Consider the following 25,888-nt stretch of genomic DNA (forward strand, 5'->3'; position numbering starts at 1 on the left):
CACCTGTTATCCAAGTATTTACAGTGTCTGTGTGATGCAAACTGCCTCCTTATAACACTGCTGATGGAAAACATATAATCTGACAACAGATATAAAGAAAGAATGCATTATCTTCTTTGTGGAATGAATAAAGATGATTGAACACTCATTTTAACAATATTCACGTGACACTTTACACAGTGCCCATGTTTGGAAACAAGCCTTATTCTATGCAGAGTGAGTGAGTGAGTTTAGTTTTATGCAATATTCCAGCTATATGGCAGCGGTCTGTACATAATGGAGTCTGGACCAGACAATCCAGTGATCAACAGCATGAGCATTGATCTGCGCATTTGGGAACCAATGACATGTGTCAACCAAGTCAGCGAGCCTGACCACCTGACCGACCTCTTTTTGCAATATTCCATTAAAATCATGGCAAGGGACACCAGAAATGGACTTCATACATTGTACTGAAGGGAATCAAACCTAGGTCTTTGACGTGACAAGTGACAGCTTTAACCACTGTGCTACCCCACAGTTCTGATCGTCAACAAATTCTATAACCACCAAGTTAACAGTCCCTGCTCCAGAACGTTAGAGAATGCTACAAGGGTTCTTCAGTAAACAGTGACAGCATCCCTCATTGAAGACTGACAATGATACAGATCAGTGACAAACAGTATGAATGAAGGGTATTTTCCAAACATGGAGGGTATTTGTGACAAAAATACAGTGGCGAGGTGACCAGACATTCAAGAGGGAGTTAGTGGGTTTATCAAGCTATTAATGTCAATCAGATATGGGAAAATACTCCTGGATTAGTCCTTATGCTCTGATAGATCTCTGGGATAAGTTCTGAGTAGTGTAATATGAGCGTTCTGTCTGCCTGGCCATGGGCTGCTGACTGCTGGTCATTTAACAGACTCACTAACAGACTCACTAACAGACCACATCAAGAATTTATAGCCTTGAATTAACAACATCACTCTAAAATCATGGATTCAACATGGCTGCTGACTGCTGGTCATTTAACAGACTCACTAACAGACCACATCAAGAATTTATAGCCTTGAATTAACAACATCACTCAAAAAGCAAGGATTCAACAGTTGAATTCACAACACCACTCAAGAAATGGATTCAATCACTGAAGCAGTGAGCCTCAAGTAGTCTGTCTCACAGTCCCTTAACCACATTATTTTCCCTACTGCCAAGCCCCATCTGTAGTGCTAAAGCCCTAAATATAGCAAGTCTAGAATTTTCTTCAGGTTCTGAATCTCTGGTCTCCCTGGGGCTCCTTTTCAATTTAAATGGGCTTGTTTGTTACTATCAAAATTATATATATTCAGAGACTAAGCATTAGTCTAAGCCTCAAGCTCCTGTGTCAAGTGCACATTGGAAATGTTTCCCCTTGTAAAACTGTCCTCTAAAAAGATATGAACAGGTATCTGATGAAATATTGTTATTTCAACATTTCAGTTCTAGAATGCAATCTTCGACTGTAACTTGTCACTGCATTTGATTTGTGTAACCCTTCAGCTGTAATAGATGTATATCACTGAATGAAATTTGTGGGTGTCAGAGATCCTGGGGCCTTTTGTCAATAAGCTGTAGGTGGTCCTTGCACTACCCGACAGCTGACCTTGAGACCTGAAAGAATGAAGGTCAGGGGGTGTCCCACGAATGGATCTTATTGTTACGACTACTGTATCGATCAAATTAACGAAACAAAGTTCCACTAATCATACATATTTGTGGAACAAAGCTTGTTAACAATGAAGAGCCATTACAAGCAGAGTGGTACCCTGAGGCCTGGATGGTCAAGGCAACTGGCCATAATCATCTTCGTAATGATGGTATCTCTTTATCAGTGGTCATCTTCCTGTCAAGTAGACCTGACCACCAGCCGCCATCCAGAACATCCTTACACCATGACAAGTAGTGAATAATCTTAACAACACATGTCAAAGACCAAACTGTTAAAAGAGCTCAGGCTGATCATGTACCAAGCCCCTATTGACCAGTACTTGGTAACACATGACTGACCATGCCCAGAGGATGTAGCCATGTTCCCAACAGGGTGCAGTCATGGTGGATACAAGCACAACGACGATGACACTTCGACATAATCAAAACATATTTTAATGAGCATCATAATCCTAATAAACCTTTACAGGAAGTTCACTGACATTAAGTGGACTCTGACCCTTGGGCAATATGTGGAAACCATTTGCATAAGTTGGAAACAGCTGGATGGATTTTATAAAGTGGAGGATATTCAAGCAATGTTGCCAACTCTGACATATAACCATCAAGAGGATTATCAGAATACTATTTACGCAAGTGATAAAGAAAACATTCACACAAAACAACAATTATAACAATATTGACAATAGTATCCAAATAATGAAGCTCCATTCCTGTCCAAATATCCATCTGCCAGACGCAGTTGTTCGACTTGACATCAGAAAGGAAAACTAAGTCCTATGGATAGTCAACTTCTTTATTGCAATGAGTGCGATGTTTCGGTGTAGGTACTAACACCGTTATCACGCAAGTGATGATAAAGGTGTTAGTACCTACACCGAAACATCGCACTCATTGCAATATTCTAAAATGCCTCTCAATGACATCAGAAAGTCAAGATGGCTAGATTTGAAATATAGGGTAGTTGGAAAACAGATTCGGCAAAATGGATCAATGAGTTTAATCAGGTCTCGAACCAAACCAAAGGATTGTCAATGAAGAGACTGAAGCTGCCAATATTCCCTCTGTCAGCCCTGACTAATAACCAAAATTCCCCACTGCAGTTAGCTAAGGTTTCCAAGACGTTAAAAAACTTTTCAAGTTTTCTCAGAAACTTCACAAGAATCCAGCAGTGGTTACAAAATACCTAGCAATCTGAGTGTTCATCAAGTATTTGTTTGCCATGAAGATAAACTCACACTTTCTGACCCAGTGTCTGAAGTTAGCCAGCGTGGTCAGACCTGTGTTAGATCAACGGCGGCCATTTGCATTTTATGCTGACATTGCAGCTGCCAAAACCAACATGGTGAGCTACTGTCACATTTGCCGTTTCGGTTTGTACCACGATGTCACTGATGGACGTCATCACTGACGCTGCTGTATGTTGACAGTTGGCTCACAGAGGGGACTGTTATCCCATACATTTTTCACTGTAGTCTCAACTGACGTTATACAACATGTACAAATGAGCTTCATAAACACAGCAGAATACAGTGTTCCAGAGATTGCCACTGTTTCTGAAGACCGAAAACATTTGTCCAACAACAGTCAGTGATATGAAGAAGTTCTTTTGTCCTGTGGATATCAATCACAAATGATTGTGCCACATTAGAACTGTATCGCCATTTTTTTGCAATAAACTCTGTGGTACCCTGTTTACGCAGATGGTAACATTCCAAAAGAAATCCTCCACATAAACACATTTCTCAGAAAGTAAACTGTTGTCACTGAGTAATGTCCCTTTGATGAAGACATCCTTACTGTCATGCTGATTTCAGTGATTCATTCCCATCATTTTCACATGTTTCAACCACCACCACCTGTTATGCCCAATGGAATCTGTTTGGGCAGAAAAACACAACTGACTTTTCTCAAGCATTGGCATGTTATACTAACAGTGACTGTCTAGAAAGTTGGCTTTAAGGACTAACAGGGTACCACTTAGCCTTGTTCCAAGGCTGTACGCTGATAAGCCCATGGATGTAATGCTATCCTTTAAAGTGGCAAGTCTAGATGAGTGGACAGTAAGGACACCAGTCTGTTATAGGAAAGTATCTATATTTTAGAAATTATCATTTAAACATTTTAGAAATTATCATTCAAACTATTCACCATTACCTTAGAGACTTGTACAAGTCTAGGTTCCACTGTACATGGACATCTATATAACTGAAACCTTCGCATTTGGTAAAAGAAGTGGTGTTTTTTATTTGCCTGTCCTTGCCAGATAGAGATGTACACTATAGACCAGATTCAGGTGATATAAAGGTTTAACAAGAGAATGACAAAATCTTTTAAAGAAACATGGAGGACTTGTTCCAGATGAACAGAAGACCATCATGGTTACAGCAAGGGTACTGGCTCCTGCAGCTGAACAAGTAGGTTAATTAGTACAGAAAACCTGCCAAGACACTGGCAAAGAAATGTCTCTCATAACATGTCCCTGTACTTTGATACTCTGCCAAGGTATTTGCACATTATGACCTGCCTGCTTAAAAGACATATCTGCGGCTGTGATTTGTCCTTGTGCCAAACATATTTATATCATGCAGGAAGAAATATGTCACCAATCCCCCAGACTGAAATATAGCACCTCACACACTGCACGTAACATCAGAATGTGTTCCATGAGCTTTCTGTTTAACCCACTGGCCACCATGCTTGCCAATGTTTTACCACACTCCAGAGGGTGAGTGAGTGAATGGTGCTTTACTCCACAGCATTTTAGCTGTAACGATGATGTTCAAGTCTGGAGCAGAGGAACCAATGGGCTATACTAAAGATGGAGGCCAGAACAATTCTTAATTTCAATGAGGCAATCCAGATTGCCAATTCATTGAACTTGAGTTGATTTAATGTTTTCATTTATTCTTTTGGGTCTGGGAAAAGACTCCTGATAAAATGCTAGTTGGGCTGGGACGGGTCAAAATTTTCTACCCCGGTACCCCACCCCCATTACCCTATCCTACCCAGATACCCGTTATGTTAATTCCTGATATCAATTTTGTAAGAAATGGCAATCTATTCTTCAGCTCGAGGCTAAAATTTGAGCTTTTCAATATCTTAAGCATGTATTATATTCAAAAGAATTGACTGTAAATTATGTCAAAATCTTCAAAGGCCATACAACCTTTTAATCATGAAAGAATAACACTTTACATTGTTTAATGAATTAGTCACATGAACATAACGGGTCCGGGTAGTGAGACGGGTACCCTGGTCCCGGGTATCCGGGTTACCCGTCCCAGTCCTAGACGCTAGTGTCCTGCTTCAGACAACTAATGTTTGAGTGTGTATTATTTTACGCCATTTCATTGGTATAATTCAGCAATATAAGTGGTCGAAACCAGATATGGGTTTCACAAATTGTAGTAATGAGAATTGAACCCAGGTCTTCGTCATGACAAGCGAGCCCTTTAACCACTAGGTTACCCCACCTCCCCACATCACTAAGGACCACAGTGAGTGCACATTTTTCCTTTTGACACAGGTTAAGAATCAGCGCTTTTTAAACGAGAAGGAAGAGTATTTCGCCATGTCTGGATGACCCTATTTAAATTCTCATGGTGGTCATGAGAAAATAGTTCAGTGTTGTCAGTCTTGCATGCCTGGGCTCTACACTGCATTTTTTTCCGATGAGAATTTAATTTGATTTATCAGAGCATGGCATCACATTATCATCCCCGTCAACCCTGGTGGAGGATGTCTCCTGTCTCAGTGGTGGCACATTATATAACATGGCTTGCTTGCTGCGAATATACAAAAGTGCAAGCTGACATGGAAGTTTTTTTGGTTGTAACTCATTTTTGTATTCATGTTATTTCTATGAAAAGATAGGATGTAAATCATGTAGTGTTGAAGGAAAGAGCTCTGGTTCAGCTGAAATTAGTAATATGTCACTCTATACACAATTGACTTAACCACTTTACATCCATAATGAAACTAGAATAGTGTTTGTAACTTTCTCAAACTGTTCAGCTGTCCTGTAACGAAGGGTACAGCGATACATTGATGCATTGTAAGACTTCATGCAATGATACACAATACATCTTTTCTGTACTGTCTCATCGATGCAAGGCAATACATCTGCTAAGATACTACTCTCCTAATGACACTCCCCAATCTGCATGTTTTGTCAGTCAAGGATTGTCAAAAAAAAGAGACAAATATCATTTCAATTTTATGACTAAATTATAAATATATAACCCCACGACAACCTTGGGGAAAAGTGACTTAGTTCTGGGTTTAACGATGACCTGAACAATATTTCAATTGCAGAGATGTTATGTTTTAACGCAGCACTCAGCAATATTCCAGATATATGGCAGCGGTCTGTAAATAATCACGTCTGGACCAGTCAATCCTAAACATCATGCGCATCGATCTATGCAGTTGGGATATGATGACATGTGTCATCCAAGTCAGCGACTCTGAAAACTTGAACATAATTAAAGATCTCAGAATTCTGCCACAACAAAGGGAGGCAACTCTGCACAGCTAATTGTGGTGCCTTAGTCTATATGACCACACCGATCAACCCTAAAAATACTGGACATGATGAGAAAATACTGACAAAGAGTGATGAAAAGAAAATTGATTTACATCCAGACATATAAGATGTTTTTGTTGTTAGATACGACCATGGCAAGAAAAATTGATTCTCAATGACAAAAACAGAATAGACCATTCCGACCTACCACAGCAGGTTAACAACTTCAAGACAAAGATAAACCTGGCGAGCTTGAATTATTAATACAATATGTACATAAAGTTAATAATATTGACCACATGTTTCCATGCATGACTTATGAAAGCACTGGGGGTCACGGAGTCCATGTTCAATGTTTTTATTGCAGATGACCATTCTAAAGTGACTGCTACCATGTTGTGCCTCATTCTCCTGGACACTTGACCGTTTTTGTATGTCCGCTGGAACACATACCACCGATATTAAATTGCAGCATGGGAGTCAACACTGACATATGTTGATAAACAGATTATACCCTTTAACCTAGGTAGTTACTGAACAGGAGGATATGACCTCGCTGACCCTATGCTGTTAGTACAACAACTAATCACACTTAATAGCATTTTCATACCGGTGTTCAGTGGACTGATGTGAAATAAACGCTAAATACATGTTTTGTGGTCACACGTATTGTTACAACATTTGAGTCATATGAAATGAATCTCAATTATTGTATGACTTGTTATTAGGCCTATTGTGTGAGAAATAAAACCAATGGCATGTTCAGGTCTTTCACGAGTCACTGCTTCTGATAGATGGATATACGCAGTTCTTGGGCAATATAGACATCTGTTGTATAAGTTGAATGAAAAGGATAATTTGTTGTTGGAATTTAAGTGTCGACAAAGGCAACATTGTAATCTACATCAACAACAACAAAGATCTCAAGCTTTTACCTTAGTTCTCCCATTTTCATTACTTTGTAAACAAGTCAAAAAATATTGAAACTATTTGCCACAAACAATTTTTAAGCATCACTAAAATAAAGTTAGTCATTATTTTATCCAATAATGGTGTAATTTGTATCACAAACCAAGGATATATCCTTTAATTTAAAAAAACAATTTATGGCATATTTATATGTGAAGAATCTCAAATTTAGGTAGTTTTCATCTGCAATACATACAAACATGACACCTAGATATTAACAAGGAGATTTATACTTTCTGCAAACCCAGCTTCATTGCTACTGGACTGAAAAATCATATTAATTCATGCTTATGTCAGTCATAATCAAGACAATCCACATCTTGACTTATTGAAATGGAACATGTATATGTTTCATATGGATATTATTGTAGACACACCCTGATGATATTTTCCTAACAACATATTTTAGCCACAGATAGGAACAGATATTGAGAATAACATCAATAAATTCTGTTCATTTCCATGGAATCTAATGCTCTTTGCCAAAGTCAAAATCTGTGTCCCGTCTCAAAAATCAAAGCCACGATAAAATCCATCACTACTGATTTTTTTGCAAGAAGCAACTGGATTTTACTTTCTTCAACAAGTTTGACAAGACACATCCAACAACAGCCAACAAACACATATAAAAACTGCATGCAGTCTTTGTACACAGACATCATTCATCTTTTTGTTTCGCTGAATCCTATCTCAGTTTGATCACACTGATCCTTAAAAAAACATGGTTGACTTATCCCAAAGATCGTTAAACCAAAAACAGTCTATGTCCAAAAACAACATGCATGGTAGCTTAGTAACAATGATTATGTCAATTTCTGAAAATCTTTAACCAACCCATCATTGTTGTCGGTGAAGTCACAGAAACGGGTCAAATGTTTTTACGTTTTGTTCGCATGCTGTAGGTTTTAGAAGAAAAAGAAACCGACCATGATCTTGGTCTGATGTCAAGCAGTATTCTGGTCAAATAGAACCAGTCATATTCATTAGAGTCTGATTTAAAAAATTCAGAAAAATGTCTGCAGACTTGATTCGTAGAAAATATTTCAAGTGTTACTATCTATCTAATAAATATTTTACTGTTTTCTTATTCTTAACTTTATAGTTTCTTTGTTGCTGAATCCCAATGATGCCAAACATTCAAAGACTATCAAGACATACTACCTAGAAGTTAAAGAACAACCTGTTTTTATAATGACTGTAACTTGTAGGTGTCACGACAGATTAACTTCAGTTGCATGAAAAAATCAGGTGTTTTTAACTCCTTTTGAGAACATAAACCAAAACAAGTTCAAATCTTGAAAAGAATTATGAAAAAGATGGGGAGTGTTTCTGAAATAATTCAAAACTCAGTGAATTCATTTCACTTTTAAAAGATTGTCAACCCTGCTATGTTTAATCCAGTAATCAGTTATTCCAAGGATTTCCTGAAGTCCTATTGACAAAACAAATTAAATATCAACACGAAGCTATGCCAATTCATATTTCAAATACACAGTAACTTTCTTTACAAAGTCTTTATTTGTGCCGTTCATTTTTCAGACAAAATTCTCTGTGTCATCTTCTGTGAAATGTCAATAGGCATTACATTGTTCCACGGCAATGATCAGGTGCACTATGGGTATTGATGCACAAACTCAAGTGGACTGACACAGGAATGAATTTGGCACTTCCTTTTCCTGACATTATTCGCCATATTTTATAATCTCATAACAAAAATAGACATGACAGGAAGTGCAAGTTTGATCATCTTGAAAGAAGTCATCTAAACGATTTGTATTGACTATTTAACAATTGGATTTTTTATTCCATGCATTTGAAAATATTCTTGCTTTTTCATTCAATGTTAACATACATTCTGACACCTGAGTGAAATGTTCACCTGAACAATTCTGGCCTATAGCCATAAACAAACAACACAATAAAGGTTGCATTCTTCAAACTTAAAGGATCTTGACTTAAAAATGACATGAATATGGAAAAATACTGCAGAAATGTTTTTGTTCAAGATCTTGAAGCTTCAAAATAACAGATTAAGAAATGAGAGATTTGTTTGACCAAACTTTAGGAAATTTAAAACCAAATAAAGCTATAATGCTCGACAAACTGTCAAATAAATGGCATCAGAGATAAGTTCAACATAACTGTAACATAGTTAATATCGAAGACATCTTTTAAGGTCTTTAATCTCAGAAACACTGATCACTTTGCATTAAACAATTAGACACTTGAATAATTTATATAAAGACACTCATTTCAACAAACAAGTTACTTTTGAAGGGAAAGGTCTTTCAAGAAACATTTTTCACTTAAGGAACTTTCAGCACCGATTTTAGAATTATTTGCTAACTACACTGATCCCTCATGGTACTGCCACGTGAAAGATATACTTTAAGACAGTTTCATTCAATGTTCCCAGCCAACCATCACAAGACATGAATGCACAATGTCACAACAGGTGACTCCAAATTTAGACCTCAGGTGTTGTACTTCGTGAGTATCAAACACAGACTGTCGGGGCCACAAGTACATTTGACCACTGTACCGAAAGCCAATAGACAGAGAAAAAACCTACATTGAAACAAACTAGTGGCCACCTTCTTCAAAGCCAGACCTGGCCACGAAGTTGTATTACATACGGTACAATAGCCACAAGTCTACTTTGGAGATTACTGTCCCCCGCATTGCAGGGTCTGAGCCAACTCTAATCCCTCCAAATCTTCTACCCCCTCTCAGATGCTAGGGGTCATGCTCGGCCAACCAACATGTGACAACTGTACTACTCCAAAAACAACAATGGTGAGTTGGTACTCCAAAAACGAGCAAATAACTTTCAACAGGTGCTCAGGAATCCTCATTGATTAGAAATCTATCTAAGAATAATCTAGCAAAGAAATGTGGCGGAATGTCCGTCCGATGGTCAGTTACCCCCAACCTGGTCAAGTTACAATGGCTGGTGTGTAATTTCAGGAAAACAGAAATAATCCTCTCTGCATGAATGGTTGCCGTTATACGAGAGTGTGGATTGCTTAACTCTTTCGGGTTTGTCACTTGATAAGAAACAAAAAAGAAAGATGGTCAGAATTCATAACTTTTGTTGTGGACAAATTGAATTTGAATGAAAAATTAAAATTAGAATATGTATGCCCCAAACTAGGGATAAATGGATGTACTGATGTACCAGCATGATATACATTTGTTCTACAGTACCATACACATCTACAAGACCTTGCTGACCCTGTAGAAGTGTTTGTTTGGTGTTTTATGCCGCACTCAGCGATATCTGTAAATAACTGAATCTGGACCAGAAAATCCGGTGATCAACAGCATGAGCATCGATCTATGCAACAGTGATACAATGACATGTGTCAACCAAGTCAGCAAGCCTGACCACCCGATCCCGTACATCGCATCTCACGACAAGCATATTTCTTCCACAGGAAACCAAAATAATTTACAGACTGACAAAATATGTTCCCAATCACTATATACAATAATTCCTGGAAGTCTTTGACAGGCACTGAAAAGATATGGATTCTATGATACTCGTAATGAATAACAACTTTTACATATCTCGAAATGACATGGTGCACCACTTGTTGCACCTTTATTGAGCTGTAATGTTGTTGCAAAGAATAATGAAGTTGTTCACATAAAACTGTCATGACTTAACGCTAATCCTTTGTTTACAAATATCAGCCACGTAAACAGATCCAAATGACCAACGACAAAGATGCTGGAAGCACGAGCCAAATCCGTAGAGAGCAAGAACAGAACAAAGATATTGACGTGACAATTCCTCTAAGGCACAAGTTGGCTGATTATCAAAGTCATTACAGGGACAGTCTGGGGATAAGCCCAATGATAAATCCCCCCAGGGCACCCTCTGGTAGATGGCTATACGCACAGGGCCAGACCCAAGGGGAGTCTAGCCTGTCAATCAAAGGGATGTTGATTTCACCTGGGTTTTATTACCTGAAGTTATTGTGATGCCAGGGTTGTTAAAGGTCGTATAGTGACCATAGAGGTGGCTAATTGCTGTTTTATTGGACTAGACTCTATTATGTGGACCAGTGCTGTGATATAACTGTTGTTTATTGCCTGTAATGAAAGGTGAACAGGTTGCAAAAACAGAGCTTGAATATTCATTTGATTGTTTAGAAATTTGCATAAAATCAAACATTATCATAGAGGACTATTCCTAAGAATTTCTCAAATTTTAAAATAATATTATATTCTAGAAAGAATACTGATCAACCAATATTGACTTGGATGGTACGTCATAGCATCCATTAGAGGTGGGTATTGCAGAGAATTTTCATATTGCGATAAATTGCGACGCGAAAGCATATATTGCGATATGTATTGTAATATATTGCAAGAAGTATTTTTAAACAAAAAACTATAATCGAGTCAATGCTCGACTTATAAAGCATGAACACAACAAAATCACTATGCTTGATTAAGCTTTAATAAAAACTTTTAATCATTACAAATTAAAAATGTAAATAATATTTGGCACAAATGAAACAAGGAAATATCCTAAGATTTCCGAGTGTTACAAAGTTTTCCGAATGCAAGTCAAAATATCGGTTTTCGATTAGCGTATCGCAATACGTATCGTTTTCATGTCTGAACCGGTAAATACCGGTAAACCGGTTATATTGCGCAGCCCTAGCATCCATGAGTCTTTGTTATTTCTTTCTTAATGTTGATTTATTTGCAACATAACAATAATATTTCAGTAAAAAGAATGCCTCCATGTTCATATTGTAAAAAAGGTATATACATCGAGAAAGACAAAACAATATTTTATGTTCATAAAGTATTCCATAAAAATAAAATATTCAATAATTAATAAATATCCCCTCCTAATTTGCAAATTGCATTATTAAAACACATTTACCTTCTGTTATGAAGACACAAGATTTTACAATCCAGATGTGAATTCATCTTTGATTCTATAACCCTTGTCAATAAGATACTGTGGCGGTTTGTATACAGTACTACCAACTATCATTGTCTGTTGCTAGGCGATACAATATACTCTTCAAGTCTAGTATTGCCTTTCTTCATGTACACCTTCAATGAGCCAGTAAGAATAGTATCCCCATCCATTTCTCATCACCCTAATCATCTAAAGCATTTGTGGGATTGTCTTGCTTTCTTTGGACTAACTTGTCTCCAAGGTGTCTTCAGAGGTGGTGGCTGTATCTCAACATACTATGCAGCAAATTTGGTCATTTAGTTATTTTCTAAAAAGTGCCATCATGATTGCTTCATGAATATGCTCAGCAGAAGATTTATATCAATGCCATGGGCTAGTCTAGGAGTCTAAAGTAAGTGCCTTTGTGGACATATTGGGAATATTTTACTTTTGATAACAATTTGAATGTTTCAAATTTCTTGTTTCAGACATTTTTTAGGGTTTTATTGTAATACTGAAGCGAGAATAATAAAATCAAGCATTCATTGCTTCTCCACCTTTCTTATTTGTTATTACTATACTACACAAAATAAGTTAAGGACCTCTTGATTCTACCATACCACTATAGTTCATCTGTCATGAAACAAACATGAAACAGGAAATTATCAATAATCAAATTCCATTTGGGAACATTTTCTGACATTTGTTGTAGACATTGGGCTGAATATCTGCCTCTGAGCAGGTCCTGATGAATTCCTGCATATTGTCTTAGATCTTTCTCAGTTTCCACCTGAACTGCTGAGAGGGAGGCAAGTTTTTACTTATCATAAAAACATGATGAAAATGAATCAGAGAGACATGCATTTATTTGAATTTGGTTCTGATATAATTAACTGACCAACATGAGACAAAGCAGAAGGTGAGATGATATTCCAATGATTCAGTTATTCTCTACAAAGACAAACTCGAAGCCATCCATTTCAAACATCTTTGTTTAAATCCTGCAATTCTTTCAAACTCACAACATGTTTATTCCCAACCATGAATATTAATATATTTAGACAAATCCTAATAATGAAGGTGAGACAGAAGGGATGTCATATAGCAATGGAATCCTAATGGTGCAACATAATTTCTGGAATCTGAGGTATCCATTCCTCAAGCCCAACAATGTCCAGGATAGCTCTTGTACATGAAATATTGATATAAGATTACTCTGGTCTCACACCTTGTAAACAAAAAAACGTCAGAACTTTTGGCATCAATACAAAATCATAACACTTGAGATCTTTGCCTTCAGATGCCATGTTTACACTGTCCACTGAGCATGGTGTGGTCCAAGTTCTGTTTACAATAAATGGTAAATTGTTGAAACTAGAATCAACACAAAGTATTGACCAAGTCCAGTACTGAGTCAAACCTAACACAATAAAGAGTTATGCCCTATAAGATTCATGTCTTTAGAATCATGAGTTCAAACACAAATTAATATTTTCCTCACCATTTCTTAAATGATTTCATTCAGGTATAATGTAAAAATATGATTGTCATTAACTTTGATACTGATTCATCTTTCCACTAGATACAAAGTTCAAACATGAATTCATATTTTACTCATTTGTTAAATGATTTCACTGTCCATTATTGAAATATGATTGTCGTCTTACTCAGATACCAATTTCATCTTTCAACTTGATCCAGAATAACCTAAGCTAATTATATATTCACAGTTGGGGCTACTATGGATATGTTACCAGCCCTGAATGAACAGCAAACAGTAGGCATGTAGTATTGACACTTTCCACCCAGATGCCGACTAGCAGTGGAGGAAACAGTCCTATGTTGAATCTGTCGGGTCCGGTCCTATCCTGACCACAGGTCAGGGCTACGCTGACCATTACTGTTGACAAGACATTGGAAAACCAGAAACACCTCACCATAAACATTGGTCTTCATGACTGCCCAGTTTGTTTAACATCTGGCAGATACTTGTGGTATAACCCATTTAACTATTCACTGTTTGGTTCTGATGGGTTTTTGAGACATAAAGAGAAAGATGGAGTGAGGAGTGAAATTGTTAGCACTGTTTGTTGTGAAAGGGCGTGACTGATGAAATTTTTGAGACATAAAGAGAAAGATGGAGAAGAGGAAGAGGGAGAATGAGAGAAAGAACAAGAGAGTCAAAATGAAAGATATAGAAGGAGAATGAGAGAAAGAGAGAATCTGTTATAGGGAGTTAGAATGAGAAATAAAGAGGGTGAACGACAGTGTTTGCCCTAGGCATTAAAATTAAGAGTCATCATGACTCCCTGGTGTCATGAGAGGAGTCATGGACATGTTTTGGGAGTCAACTTCAGTTTGAAACTTTCATCAAGACATCAACTGTGATTGTTTAATAGCAACAGAAAAAAAGATAAGACAGGTCAGGTATTTAATCAGCACTGAACCATTAACTGGCAAACATTACACTAAGTAGTTTAAAACAACAGCATATTACAATATGTGCTCAAACTGAACTAAGGGCCCAGTAGCACTGCGTCATGGCAAACACTGAATGAGAAATATAGAGGGAAAATGAGAAATAAAGAGAGAAAACAAGTGATATCGAGGGAGAATGAAATATAGAAAGAGAGAACGTGATATAGAGACGGCAACAGACTAAAGAGATGGAGAACAGGAGAGAGGGATTGAACAAGACACAGAAAGCAGAAAGAGGAAAAAAGAGCGACAGGGAAAAAGAATGATGAGAGATAGAGGCAGGTGAGTAGCTGAGAGAAAAAGAAAGACAGAAAGATGGAGAATCAAGAGAGAGAAAGGGAGGAAAGGACGGCAGATCGACAGACAAGGTGAGGAGTGAGTGAGTGAGTTTGATTTTACGCCGCTTTTAGCAATATTCCAGCAATATCACAGCCGGGGACACCAAAAATGGGCTTCACACATTTTACCCATGTTGAGAATCGAACCTGGGCCTTCGGCGTGACGAGCGAACGCTTTACCCACTAGGCTACCCCACTGTCCCCGACAAGGTGAGGAAGACACACGGGTCAGACCCCACTACTCAAGTAAAGCAAAGGAAACTCTGGACTTGCCGACATGATGTCCATTTTAAACCAATAGTGTATCTAAACTCCAAGAAACCAAGCCTTTGCTAGCATAAACAATTACACTGATAATTAACCTTTCAACCTATCTTCAGGAACTGGAAATGTGAAATCACTGCTATAAATTTAAGAATATTTTATCACCAAAAATCAAACAAATCTTCATTCATGTGAAAAAACAAAGACTGCGTAGTTCACAGACCCTGCCCACATCCATCAACAACATGTCATTGAAGAAAATATCAGACAGATCACGCTTTGATACAGAACATTTCAATTTTTGAATAGTTGTCGTTTCTTCAATGCCTTACGTGCAAAGTGTCAGAAATCAACACGCACACTTCTCAAATAAAGAAACAGGATGATGTGATGGACTTTGTGATCATCTTCAGATCAAATATTTGTGAGCTGTATTTTAAATCTCAAATTCCTGCCACACCCCGCAGAGATGAAATGGATATTAGTGACGGTATGCAGCAGCACTTTCAAAGTTGACGCAGAGATTTCAGGTTTATGCTTGAATGTTGACAATGGCGTTTGTCTCATCTTGCTGTGTTTTCCGGTTCATACACCTTGGCTTGGCATGCAAGTGGCTAAGCACATATATTAACAATCAGAGTGTTGTGTTTCATGAAAAAAATCCAAATCCTCCAGGTTTGAGGAAGTCATCATTCTTCAGACGTTCATTAATTTTTATAAAGATTCATAAAACTCATGCATTCAGACTTATTTCCACAGTCGATGTTAAAGACAAACTGAAAATGTTTTAGTGCCAAGATTGTTTGACATCACTCTCGGCAATATTCCAGCTTTATGACAGCCACTTGTAAACAATCAAGTCAGACAATCCAGTGATTATATTGTGTGTGATGTTGCATTAAGTCAACTCTTACAATGAGTAAAAAGATGTTAGGATCAATTCTAAATCGGATTCCGATCAGGGTTTCATGGTTTGGGTTGGTTTTATTTTTTTAATGCCGCACTCAGCTATGTGGCAGTGGGCTTCACGGTAAAGTAATCATGCATTAACCAGTTATGGACAATGTAGATGTTTCTAAAATGCCTTGATTACCCATAGGTTCAGAAACAACTTAGTTCATAGGAACTGTACATGCATTTCTGCAAAGAATACTTCATGTGAACCATGTATTGTTTATGTCATGTCGATATGCTGAAATTCATTTGAAAGTTGGGACATGGTTGGAGTGATGTCACACGAGAAACAACACATATCAAAGCAACAATGAGTGAGTGAGTGAGTTTTACACCGCACTCAGCAATATTCCAACTATATGGTGGCGGTCTGTAGATAATCGAGTCAGGACCAGACAATCCAGTGATCAACAGCATGAGCATCGATCTACATAATTGGGATATGATGACATATGTCAACCAAGTCAGCGAGTCTGACCACACAATCCCGTTAGTCGCCTCTTACGACAAGCATGGGTTACTGAAGATCAATTCTAACCATGATCTTCATGGGTCTCAAAGCTATAGACTGTATGAGTACACATGAATGAGTTTACATAACATACACGCTCTTACTTGGAAAATGCACCAATTCTTACACTCATTTGTAAAATCAGAATGACATACATGCTAATATAATAATCTGTATTTCCACAAAGGTTCAAAACACACACTACAATTTTTCAAAACAGATTAAACATCTACTTACATCTTTTTCCTTTGCTATTCGACTGCCCTTGTTGAATAATGAATTCCGATCTGAAATAAAAAACACAATTCATGACAAATCTTGGTAAGCAACAATAAGATGAGCCAGAAGATATACTCAACAAAAAAAGTTAAGGACCACCCGAATATTCTATATGAATCATTTGGATCATAATATGTACTATTAAATACTTTAATAATGAAACTTGGGATGGTCCTTAACTATTTTTGTTGAGTATATTTTAATAACTTTGTCCAGTTCCTTTTAAAGTTAACTTCATGAAATGTTTTTCTGATTGAAAGATATACATCTATCTTCCAAAAGACCATTTTATCACATAATAGGTGGTTACAGCACATTAAAAGAAACGTGATCTTAATCTATTTCCTGTTTAAGTTGAAAGCAGTTTAAAATGTGTTCTCTAATTCCTTACTGCACCAGCTAATTATGAGCTAAATAATGAGTGAATATGGTTTTAGGCTTCTTTTTTGCAATATTCCAGCAATAACACAGTTGGGGACAAAACAAATGGGCTTCAAACATCGTAGCCATGTAGGTTATCACACTGGGGTATTTAGCATAATGAGCAAAAATGCTGGAATTGAATACATTTTTTTTTTGTACTAAAGAAATTAAAGCTACAGGAGTTGAAATGATGGCAGATGACAGAAATGTGTGTTCAGTGACAATTCATACATTTAAATGGCATACCACTGCTTCGAAGCCATCAACATGGGAGGTCAGTAATGAAATAACGGCCATTAGCCTTGAAGCTTAGTCTGTCTGAAGACAAGCAGGTAGATGTCTTCACAATGGCAGGTAATGGTGACTGCATTCATCATGCAATCAGGAGGGGTTTGGTCGGGGTCACTAAATTCAATTACATGAACACTACCATAGGTCAGCTCCCTTGAAAATCTAATTTGAGTGGCACAAGTTTGATACATTATAAATAAGTCAGGGCTTGGAATCTGGGGGTGAGACATCTTGGAACTATTGTTTCAACAGTGTTGTACTATGGAACAGGGATGCTAGCTTAGCTGGAAGTAAACAAGAGTGAGTGAGTGAGTGAGTGCATTTAGTTTTATGCTGCTTTTAGCAATATTCCAACAATATTCCAGCAATATCACAGTGGGGGACACCAGAAATGGGGTTGACACCTTGTACCCATGTGTGGAATCGAACATGTGTCTACGGCATGACGAGCGAACACTTTAACCACTATGCCACCCCACTGCCCAGAATAAACAATAAGTTCAGATTGAGTGTATCAATAAATATTTCATATGGAACAGGATTCAAGGTTCTGAGGGCCCATGACAAGCCAAAAAGGTTACACTAGTGCATCCGGCCAAGACGGAATGACACCTGGTCACATGACCAGATGGATGAAGGTGCAGCGTGACAGGGTTTTTCTTACCTACACATTCCACATTTTTACATGTATATTATTTACATACACAGGTACAATACTTCCGTCTTGTCTGTCAAATAACAGAGTAAAAAAACAATGAAATATGTCCGAGACACAGAGGAACGACAATGACAGCCATTAACAATGAGTACAATTATGACTTCACTGCACGTAATCGTGAAGGAAAATAAAAGTACACGGACACATCGTGGGAACCTACTAGTGTACTTCAGGAAAATGTAGAGTTAGTGAGTTGATCTTAACCCAATATTTCACATTATTTCACTTAATGTTTTAATGTTTGCATAAGGTTTTGTTTGTTTATTGTTTGTTTATTGTTTGTTTATTGTTTGCATGAGGTCAGAAGACAGACCCCGAGCTACAGAAGGGGACAGTTAGTAACTGAAATCGATGACATGGTTTATTGATTTGCTTGTTTATCCTTCAATGCCTCACTCATCAATATTCCAATTACATTACAGCAGTCAGTAAATAATAGTGGCTGGACCAGACAATCCAGTGATGGACATAACCATCCTATATCTACTCAACTAGGATATGTTGTTATGCCAAGTCAGCAAGCCTGACCACCAGACTCCATTAATCAACTCTAACAACAAGCATGCTTTCCTGAAGACTAATTCCCATATGCATCTTCACCTGTTGGTTGAGACGTAGGATTGTGGCAAGAACAATGAAGTAGGGCAAAAGTAGATGAAATCTCATGAATAAGAAATTTCTAATTAATTCATTTTCATAAATACTTCAGGGATTATTGATTCCTGATTTATCTCTGAAACATATATTTCTGTCTTTATTACTGCCTCCAAGCAATAACATACTTTACATTCATATTTCCAAACAGAGGAATACGTTAAACTTTATCACTATTATCTACATTTTAGTTGTTCAGGTTGTTTCAGTATGACCTTTGGCCCACTACTACACAGGGCATAGTTACATCACTAGAGCATGCAGGTAGCACAGTGACAGATGCATGCTGGGTTAATCAGCCACGGCTATAGTATCTGAGGAATTGTGAAGCTCACTTCCTGTCAGAATATACATAGTGATAGTGACAAACAGCTTTACCATCTGTCACTCATGCTCGTGACTCGATTGTTTTATTTTATGTTCATGGACGTTTTACATAAAAATGTATTCCACAAAACTGATTCTGTTCATTTTTTCTTAGTCTGTCTCACAGTCCCTGAACCACATTATTTTCCCTACTGCCAAGCTCTCTCTGCAGTGCTAAAGCCCTAAATAAAGCAAGTCTAGATTTCCTCAGGTTCAGGCTGGTCTCCCTAGGGCTCCTTTTCAATATAAATGGGCTTGTTTGTTACTATCAAAATTATATATATTCAGAGACTAAGCCTTAGTCTAAGTTTTTCTTTGCATTGCATTACCTTCAAACAAGAAATTCTTACCCAAAAGATGTTTTTAGTGATTTTTTCAGAGTCTGCAAAACCTGAATTCTGAATCTTCCAGTGTGTGTGATTGTTGTCTAAATTTGCACTCTGTGATATTCTAGCTGTATGACAGCAGATTGTAAATAATACAGTCTGGACGTTAACAATCCAATGATTGATGACGATATTGTGAATAACGTCCCATGTCATCAGGGTACGGTGACATGCCAACAACATCACCGAGTCTATACACATGATTTATTTGGTCACCTCTCATGATTGGTATAGATTGCCAGGAGGGACGGGGCTGTTGTACTGTGGATTAGTTGTGCCCAAATAGCCTCTCATCAACTGTCACCATAGAGATGGTATCATGAACTAACATCCTATTCCAGTGTGAAAGTTCATTAACGCATAATATGTCTACCCACTAATCACAAGTGCAGTGCCAAGAGTACAATTAGACACATAAATCTGACGTTGTTCGGCCATGACACATCCAGGGAATGTACAGATTAGGTTCCATGTCAGCCATGTTGTTTTAGATCCGATGTCAGCGACAGGAAAAGTATTACTATTACTTTAGTCCCTGGATTCTTTTCAAAATGCAAGAGCAATGAAATTAAAATCAAAACTCTCGTATTTAAATCAATGAAACATATATAGAAACATCAAGTATTGCTTCTAACAACATAAAAAAATACATATTTTGTCTGCACACAGACAGAAACCGATCCATATGAAATATATTTGTAGTCATACATATATATAATATTTGTATGTCAGAATTTTGTTTGACACAGCTGTGTGGGTTGCTTTCATCTCTGTATGTCTTGCCAGTCAACAGCCTCAGGATATATAACCAAATATAACTAGTTGGGTAATATAACTGTATATCTCATGGCACGACTCCCATTGGAGTTATATTGGAGATCACTTCATCTGGAGTTACAGCTAATTGCTGTCTGATCAATGAATGAATAAGTTGGTGTCATGGGGCAAACTTGTGCATCAAGTAGCCATTATCAGGGATGGTTAATATCAAAAACAGGCTTCAGAATTTGCCTTGTTTGCTCATTGTTTGGAATGCACACTCAGCAATATTTAAGGTGTAATGAATCTAATCTGAACAGACCAACCAGTGATTGATATCATGAGCAACAATCCATGATGCTTAGGTACACTGACAAGGATCGACAAACCACCAAGCCTAACCACGTGACTTATTTGCCACATCTTACGAAAAGCAAACCAGGTGGAGATCTATTATAATACTGAACAGAATGTTCATGGCGATGCGGAAATTCACCCAGTGAGTGAAAGGTTGTTTTATTCTTCAGCTGGCTAAAAACTTTAAAGATCTGGCCCCGATTTCTCGAAACAAACTTAAGTCTGAGTTTTGACTTAAGTCTGAGGTTTTACTCAAATTTGAGAAAACGCAGGAAAATGCATTTCCCAGAATAAACTGAAATCAATATTAAACTCAAACTTAGTAGACAATTTGAGTTTGGTGGATAGATTACTGAAGTTGTTTGGGCTTTTTTTATTTAAAAAATGCAGTTGAGTTAAAAATTCAGCTGTTTCAAATTGTCAAACTCAGTTTGAAATTTGAGTAAAAACTTAAGTTTGTTTCGAGAAATCGGGGCCAGATCCATTGGTGGACAATATGAGCATCAATACACACCCTCAACGCACATCTCAAAACAAGCCTGATGTATTGGGGACCTATTCTGCCCCACAATCCAAACCCAATGAAACCATATGCAAATTATTCGTTAGAATAATCATGGGGTCAGTGAGGTCTTTTTGTCATATCTGAATCCAAACATCCCGGAATCATTAATTTATACCCAAATTTATGTTTTAATGGAACACTGATCAACTCTCAGCCTTAATCCATACAAACATAACTAACTTTGAAAATCATACAATATCAACACTTCAATCAGAAATCGAACTGTACAGCACTCATAATACCCAGAACATGAAATATATCATAGTATGTATACATAAGCAGTATTAAGCACAGAGCAATCCAAGTACAATTCCCTGAGCAGGTTACGAGCTTACAATAATCTGGTTAGATAACATCCCTTTTAGAGAAATCAGTGAGCCACAACCTACAAGATCTTCATAGATAAGGGAGGGCAAGCAGTAAAACCCTAGCATGGAGACCTTGAGGTTCCATCAGACGACCTTGGTTTACAGAATATCCCGACATCTACATAGGGTTAATTACGTTGTCAATCACGTGGTAACTGATATTGATATCGCAGAAATGGAGGACCTTGCTCCATCTTACCTAATAATAAATCATGATTTTTATCTCGGAACAGGATCCTTGTGAGGAGCCAACTGTCCCCATTAAGTACAAAATGTTCTGACACCCTATACAACGTTGGTGAATATTCTACCAATGCTGAACACTGACAATGGCTTGTGAGTACTAAATGTCTCAGGATTGTGTGAAACAATGTCTGTAGAGATGACTTCCTGTCCCTCTGCTGGAGTTTCAATATGCAAATTTGGAAGCACCTCTTGCGTATCTCAGTCACATGACCTGCCTGTCTCAGTGACACTAGCACTAGCAGCCTATTTCAGTGACACTAGCTGCCTATCTCAGTGACACTAGCTGCCTATCTCAGTGACACTAGCTGCCTATCTCATGACATAAGCAGCCTATCTCAGTGACACTAGCAGCCTATCTCAGTGACACTAGCTGCCTATCTAGCTGCCTATCTCAGTGACACTAGCTGCCCATCTCAGTGACACTAGCTGCCCATCTCAGTGACACTAGCAGCCTATCTCAGTGACACTAGCTGCCTAGTGACACTAGCTGCCTATCTAGCTGCCTATCTCAGTGACACTAGCTGCCTATCTCAGTGACACTAGCAGCCTATCTCAGTGACACAAGCAGCCTATCTCAGTGACACTAGCTGCCTATCTCAGTGACACAAACAGCCCATCTCAGTGACACTAGCTGCCTATCTCAGTGACACTAGCTGCCTATCTCAGTGACACTAGCTGCCTATCTCAGTGACACTAGCTGCATATCTGACTCACATCACCTGCCTACTGCACTTACATCACCTGAGTGTCTCAGTCACATCATCTGCCTGTCTCCGTCACACCCCTCATCTATCGTAGTCACATCACTTGCTTGCATGCATGTTCATGCTTAACCAAAAGGAAGGGATCTGACAAACCATAAATGCTAAATAAAAATATGAATATTATAATTTAATATTTCAATGCCCATATATTAAATTTTTCACTGTTTCAACAGAGACTTTATGTCACAACCATCCAAGAAATGACAATGAAAACATCAAACAACAGGAAGATTTGAAGGATGGAATGCCCCCCAGCCTGAACAATGTCTGTTGTGTCACAAACAAATATGGCAGATTTCATCATTCTGTCAAGTATGCAAAGGGGGATGAAAAAGATATTATAATATGACATAAAATCTGTAAAATCTTGACAGGCAATATTTCATGCATACCACACTTACAACTCTTTGAAATTATTCAAACTATACATGTCCCACTGGTTTTATAGTTTCCTAAGAACAAAGCAATGGTTGTTTCTGGTTTATAATAAACATCCTGTACAACTTACAGTAGATGTCTTACAAATACAGTTGGCTTAAAAACAAAACAATGAGGAATATCAATGGTGGGAAGAATTATTAACAATTATCAATATCAACTGCATCATTGATATCTTACGAAAACAATTGTGAGGAAATAAAGTTTCAATTCACACACACAATACAAATTATGTCGATATTCATGGGCTGCTTCAAAGCTATGATCACGATGCTGTTTTCGTTAGTAATCCATGCACAAATGGGTCACCACGCACCAGTAACATGAAGATTTGAAGGACAAAGGGGCTTCATTATATATTTGTGAGCGATGTTTGCATGTATTAATACGCAGCGAATTTCCGGGAATCGAATACCATTTGATCACATTTTTCAACCAATCAGATTAAAGAACACAGTGACTTTTGGTTTACAATATATATTTGTGCTCAAATTTTCTTCAATAATTATCGATATTCAATCAATATTTAGTTAGTGATTAGTCAATCTCTAAGATCAATACTAACAGCCAGGCTTACTTACAAATCATAAGCAGGGCGGTGGGGTAGCCCAGAGGTTAAACCATTCGGTCGCCACACCAAAGGCCAGGTTCGATTCCCCACATGGGCACAATGTATGAAGTCCATTTCAGGTGCCCCCACCGTGATATTGCTGGAATATTGCTACAAGGGGCATAAAACCAAACTCACTTACTATAAATCGAAAAGACTGAACAATGGTTCCTTAAAACCTGACTCAAAAACATGCTACTACATATTTCTTTGCAGACACATAAAACCACACTTGTCATGTATTTGATGGGAGCTGGCAATAAGAAACTTTCTGCATGATTTGCTTCATGCTGCTTTAAAGTACATTCCCAAAACTTGAATGTAAAACTGCTGATATATTTTTAGCATTCACAAAAACAAACACTTATCATGTATTTGAACAGAGTAGTAATGTTGTTATGGCTGACAAGTCAAGACCATGTTGCAAAAAGGGGCTCAGCTACAACTACTGAACACCAGAGTTAAAGTACGAGAGATTCGATAGTTTCAACACGTGACTTGGCGACCAGCTCAACAATGGACATGTTATCCTCCGATTACGAACACTGCTCTACCTACAGAACTGAAAATAGTCATAGTTTTTGTATCTATTTATTCATGACTGACAAGAAGATAAAAACTTACAATCTGTCATATCTATATCTAGAATAACAAACTCCGCCCTAAGTAGTCCATCATTAGTCTGTGAACACATGTCAATAGTTAATAAATCTGGACTTTGGCCACACTTTGATGTTCTAGGAAGTTCAGCTAATAGTCCATGTAAAATCGACTAAGAAAAATCTACGGAAAATGTTAACAGTCTTGCTCGGACTAGTAGACTCCAAAGTTTTTTGTCACTGATTGGTTAATGACAGATCATGTGACGCGGAGCTAACAGGCGTGGACAGAGAGAGAGCTGTATCACTTACAAGGTTAATCAGTAAGCAGTAATAAGACCTCCGGGACTTGTAAGTAAGTTGTAAACGATACTGCAAGGATAGATTTGTGAAAGAAAACTAACAATACCTTTCTTCTTTCGTAAGCATTAACATGTCAGTAACAGAATCATTGAAGGCTAAATCCAATCCCAGATATGCTTTGATAAGATTTCTTTTTTTAAAAATGTTAAAATGTTTATAAAGTTGTTACTTACCAGAAAAGACACAAATCTTATTTTACTTTCTCAGATGGCAAATACTTGCTCATACCCATTATATCCAAATATGGAGGAAACATTCATTCATTCATTCCATTGTCATCAATATCTTGGAAGCCTACCCTATAAGCTCAGTTCATATCAGGTAACCTGCCATATAGCTGCTATATTGCTGCATGCAGCGCTAAACAACTCATCTCAGGTAAACAGATGGTCGATGGAGTGAGAACTTGTCCACACAATCAGGGTATAACACATTATATCAACCAGCACACTGCTGACATTGACATTCTCAAGGTCACTCACAGACGCCATTGTGACCAACCAATATTCACACATGCCATCTTCTACTACAGGCACGAACAATAAACCTGTTCTGCAGTGAGACAAGCAAACGCTTTAACCACTAGGCTACCCCACCACCCTGTATATGCCACAAACTGACTTCAACTGAGGCCAGGTTCTCAGAGATCCGGGTCAGAATTGGTCTTCAGCAACCCCTGCTTGTCGTAAAAGGCGACTAACTGGATCAGGTTGTCAGGCTCGCTGACTTGGTTGACACATGTCATCGTATCCCAATTGCGTAGATTGATGTTCATGCTGTTGATCACTGGTTTGTCAGGTCCAGACTGGATTATTTACATACCGCCGCCATATAGCTGTAATATTGCCGAGTGCGGCGTTAAACAACAAACAAACAGATTCTCAGCCATCTCAGGACATTATTTACGTCTAACACCGTCGAAAACCACCCATACACCAGGACACAACATAAGACATTCTTACAGACACAAGTTTATGATCCCATAAACATCAACATTCAGACCCTCACACACGTGTTTGTTTACTTCCTGGAAATGCTTCTTGAAGC

The 25,888-nt window shown here is 37.8% G+C and overlaps 1 protein-coding gene across 1 annotated transcript in view; it reads right to left on the minus strand.

Moving 5' to 3' along the window:
- The window catches only part of LOC124284298 (protein spire homolog 2-like), a 94,411-nt gene that overhangs the window by 50,856 nt on the left and 17,667 nt on the right, over positions 1 to 25,888 (minus strand). The window contains exon 2 of the mRNA XM_046720374.1: positions 16,893 to 16,942. Within this exon, the coding sequence (XP_046576330.1) occupies positions 16,893 to 16,942 (50 nt within the window). The remainder of the gene's footprint in view (positions 1 to 16,892; positions 16,943 to 25,888) is intronic.

The sequence above is a fragment of the Haliotis rubra genome, unplaced genomic scaffold (genome assembly GCF_003918875.1).
Source record: "Haliotis rubra isolate DU_JTF1 unplaced genomic scaffold, ASM391887v1 Scf11, whole genome shotgun sequence".
NCBI lineage: Eukaryota > Metazoa > Mollusca > Gastropoda > Lepetellida > Haliotidae > Haliotis > Haliotis rubra.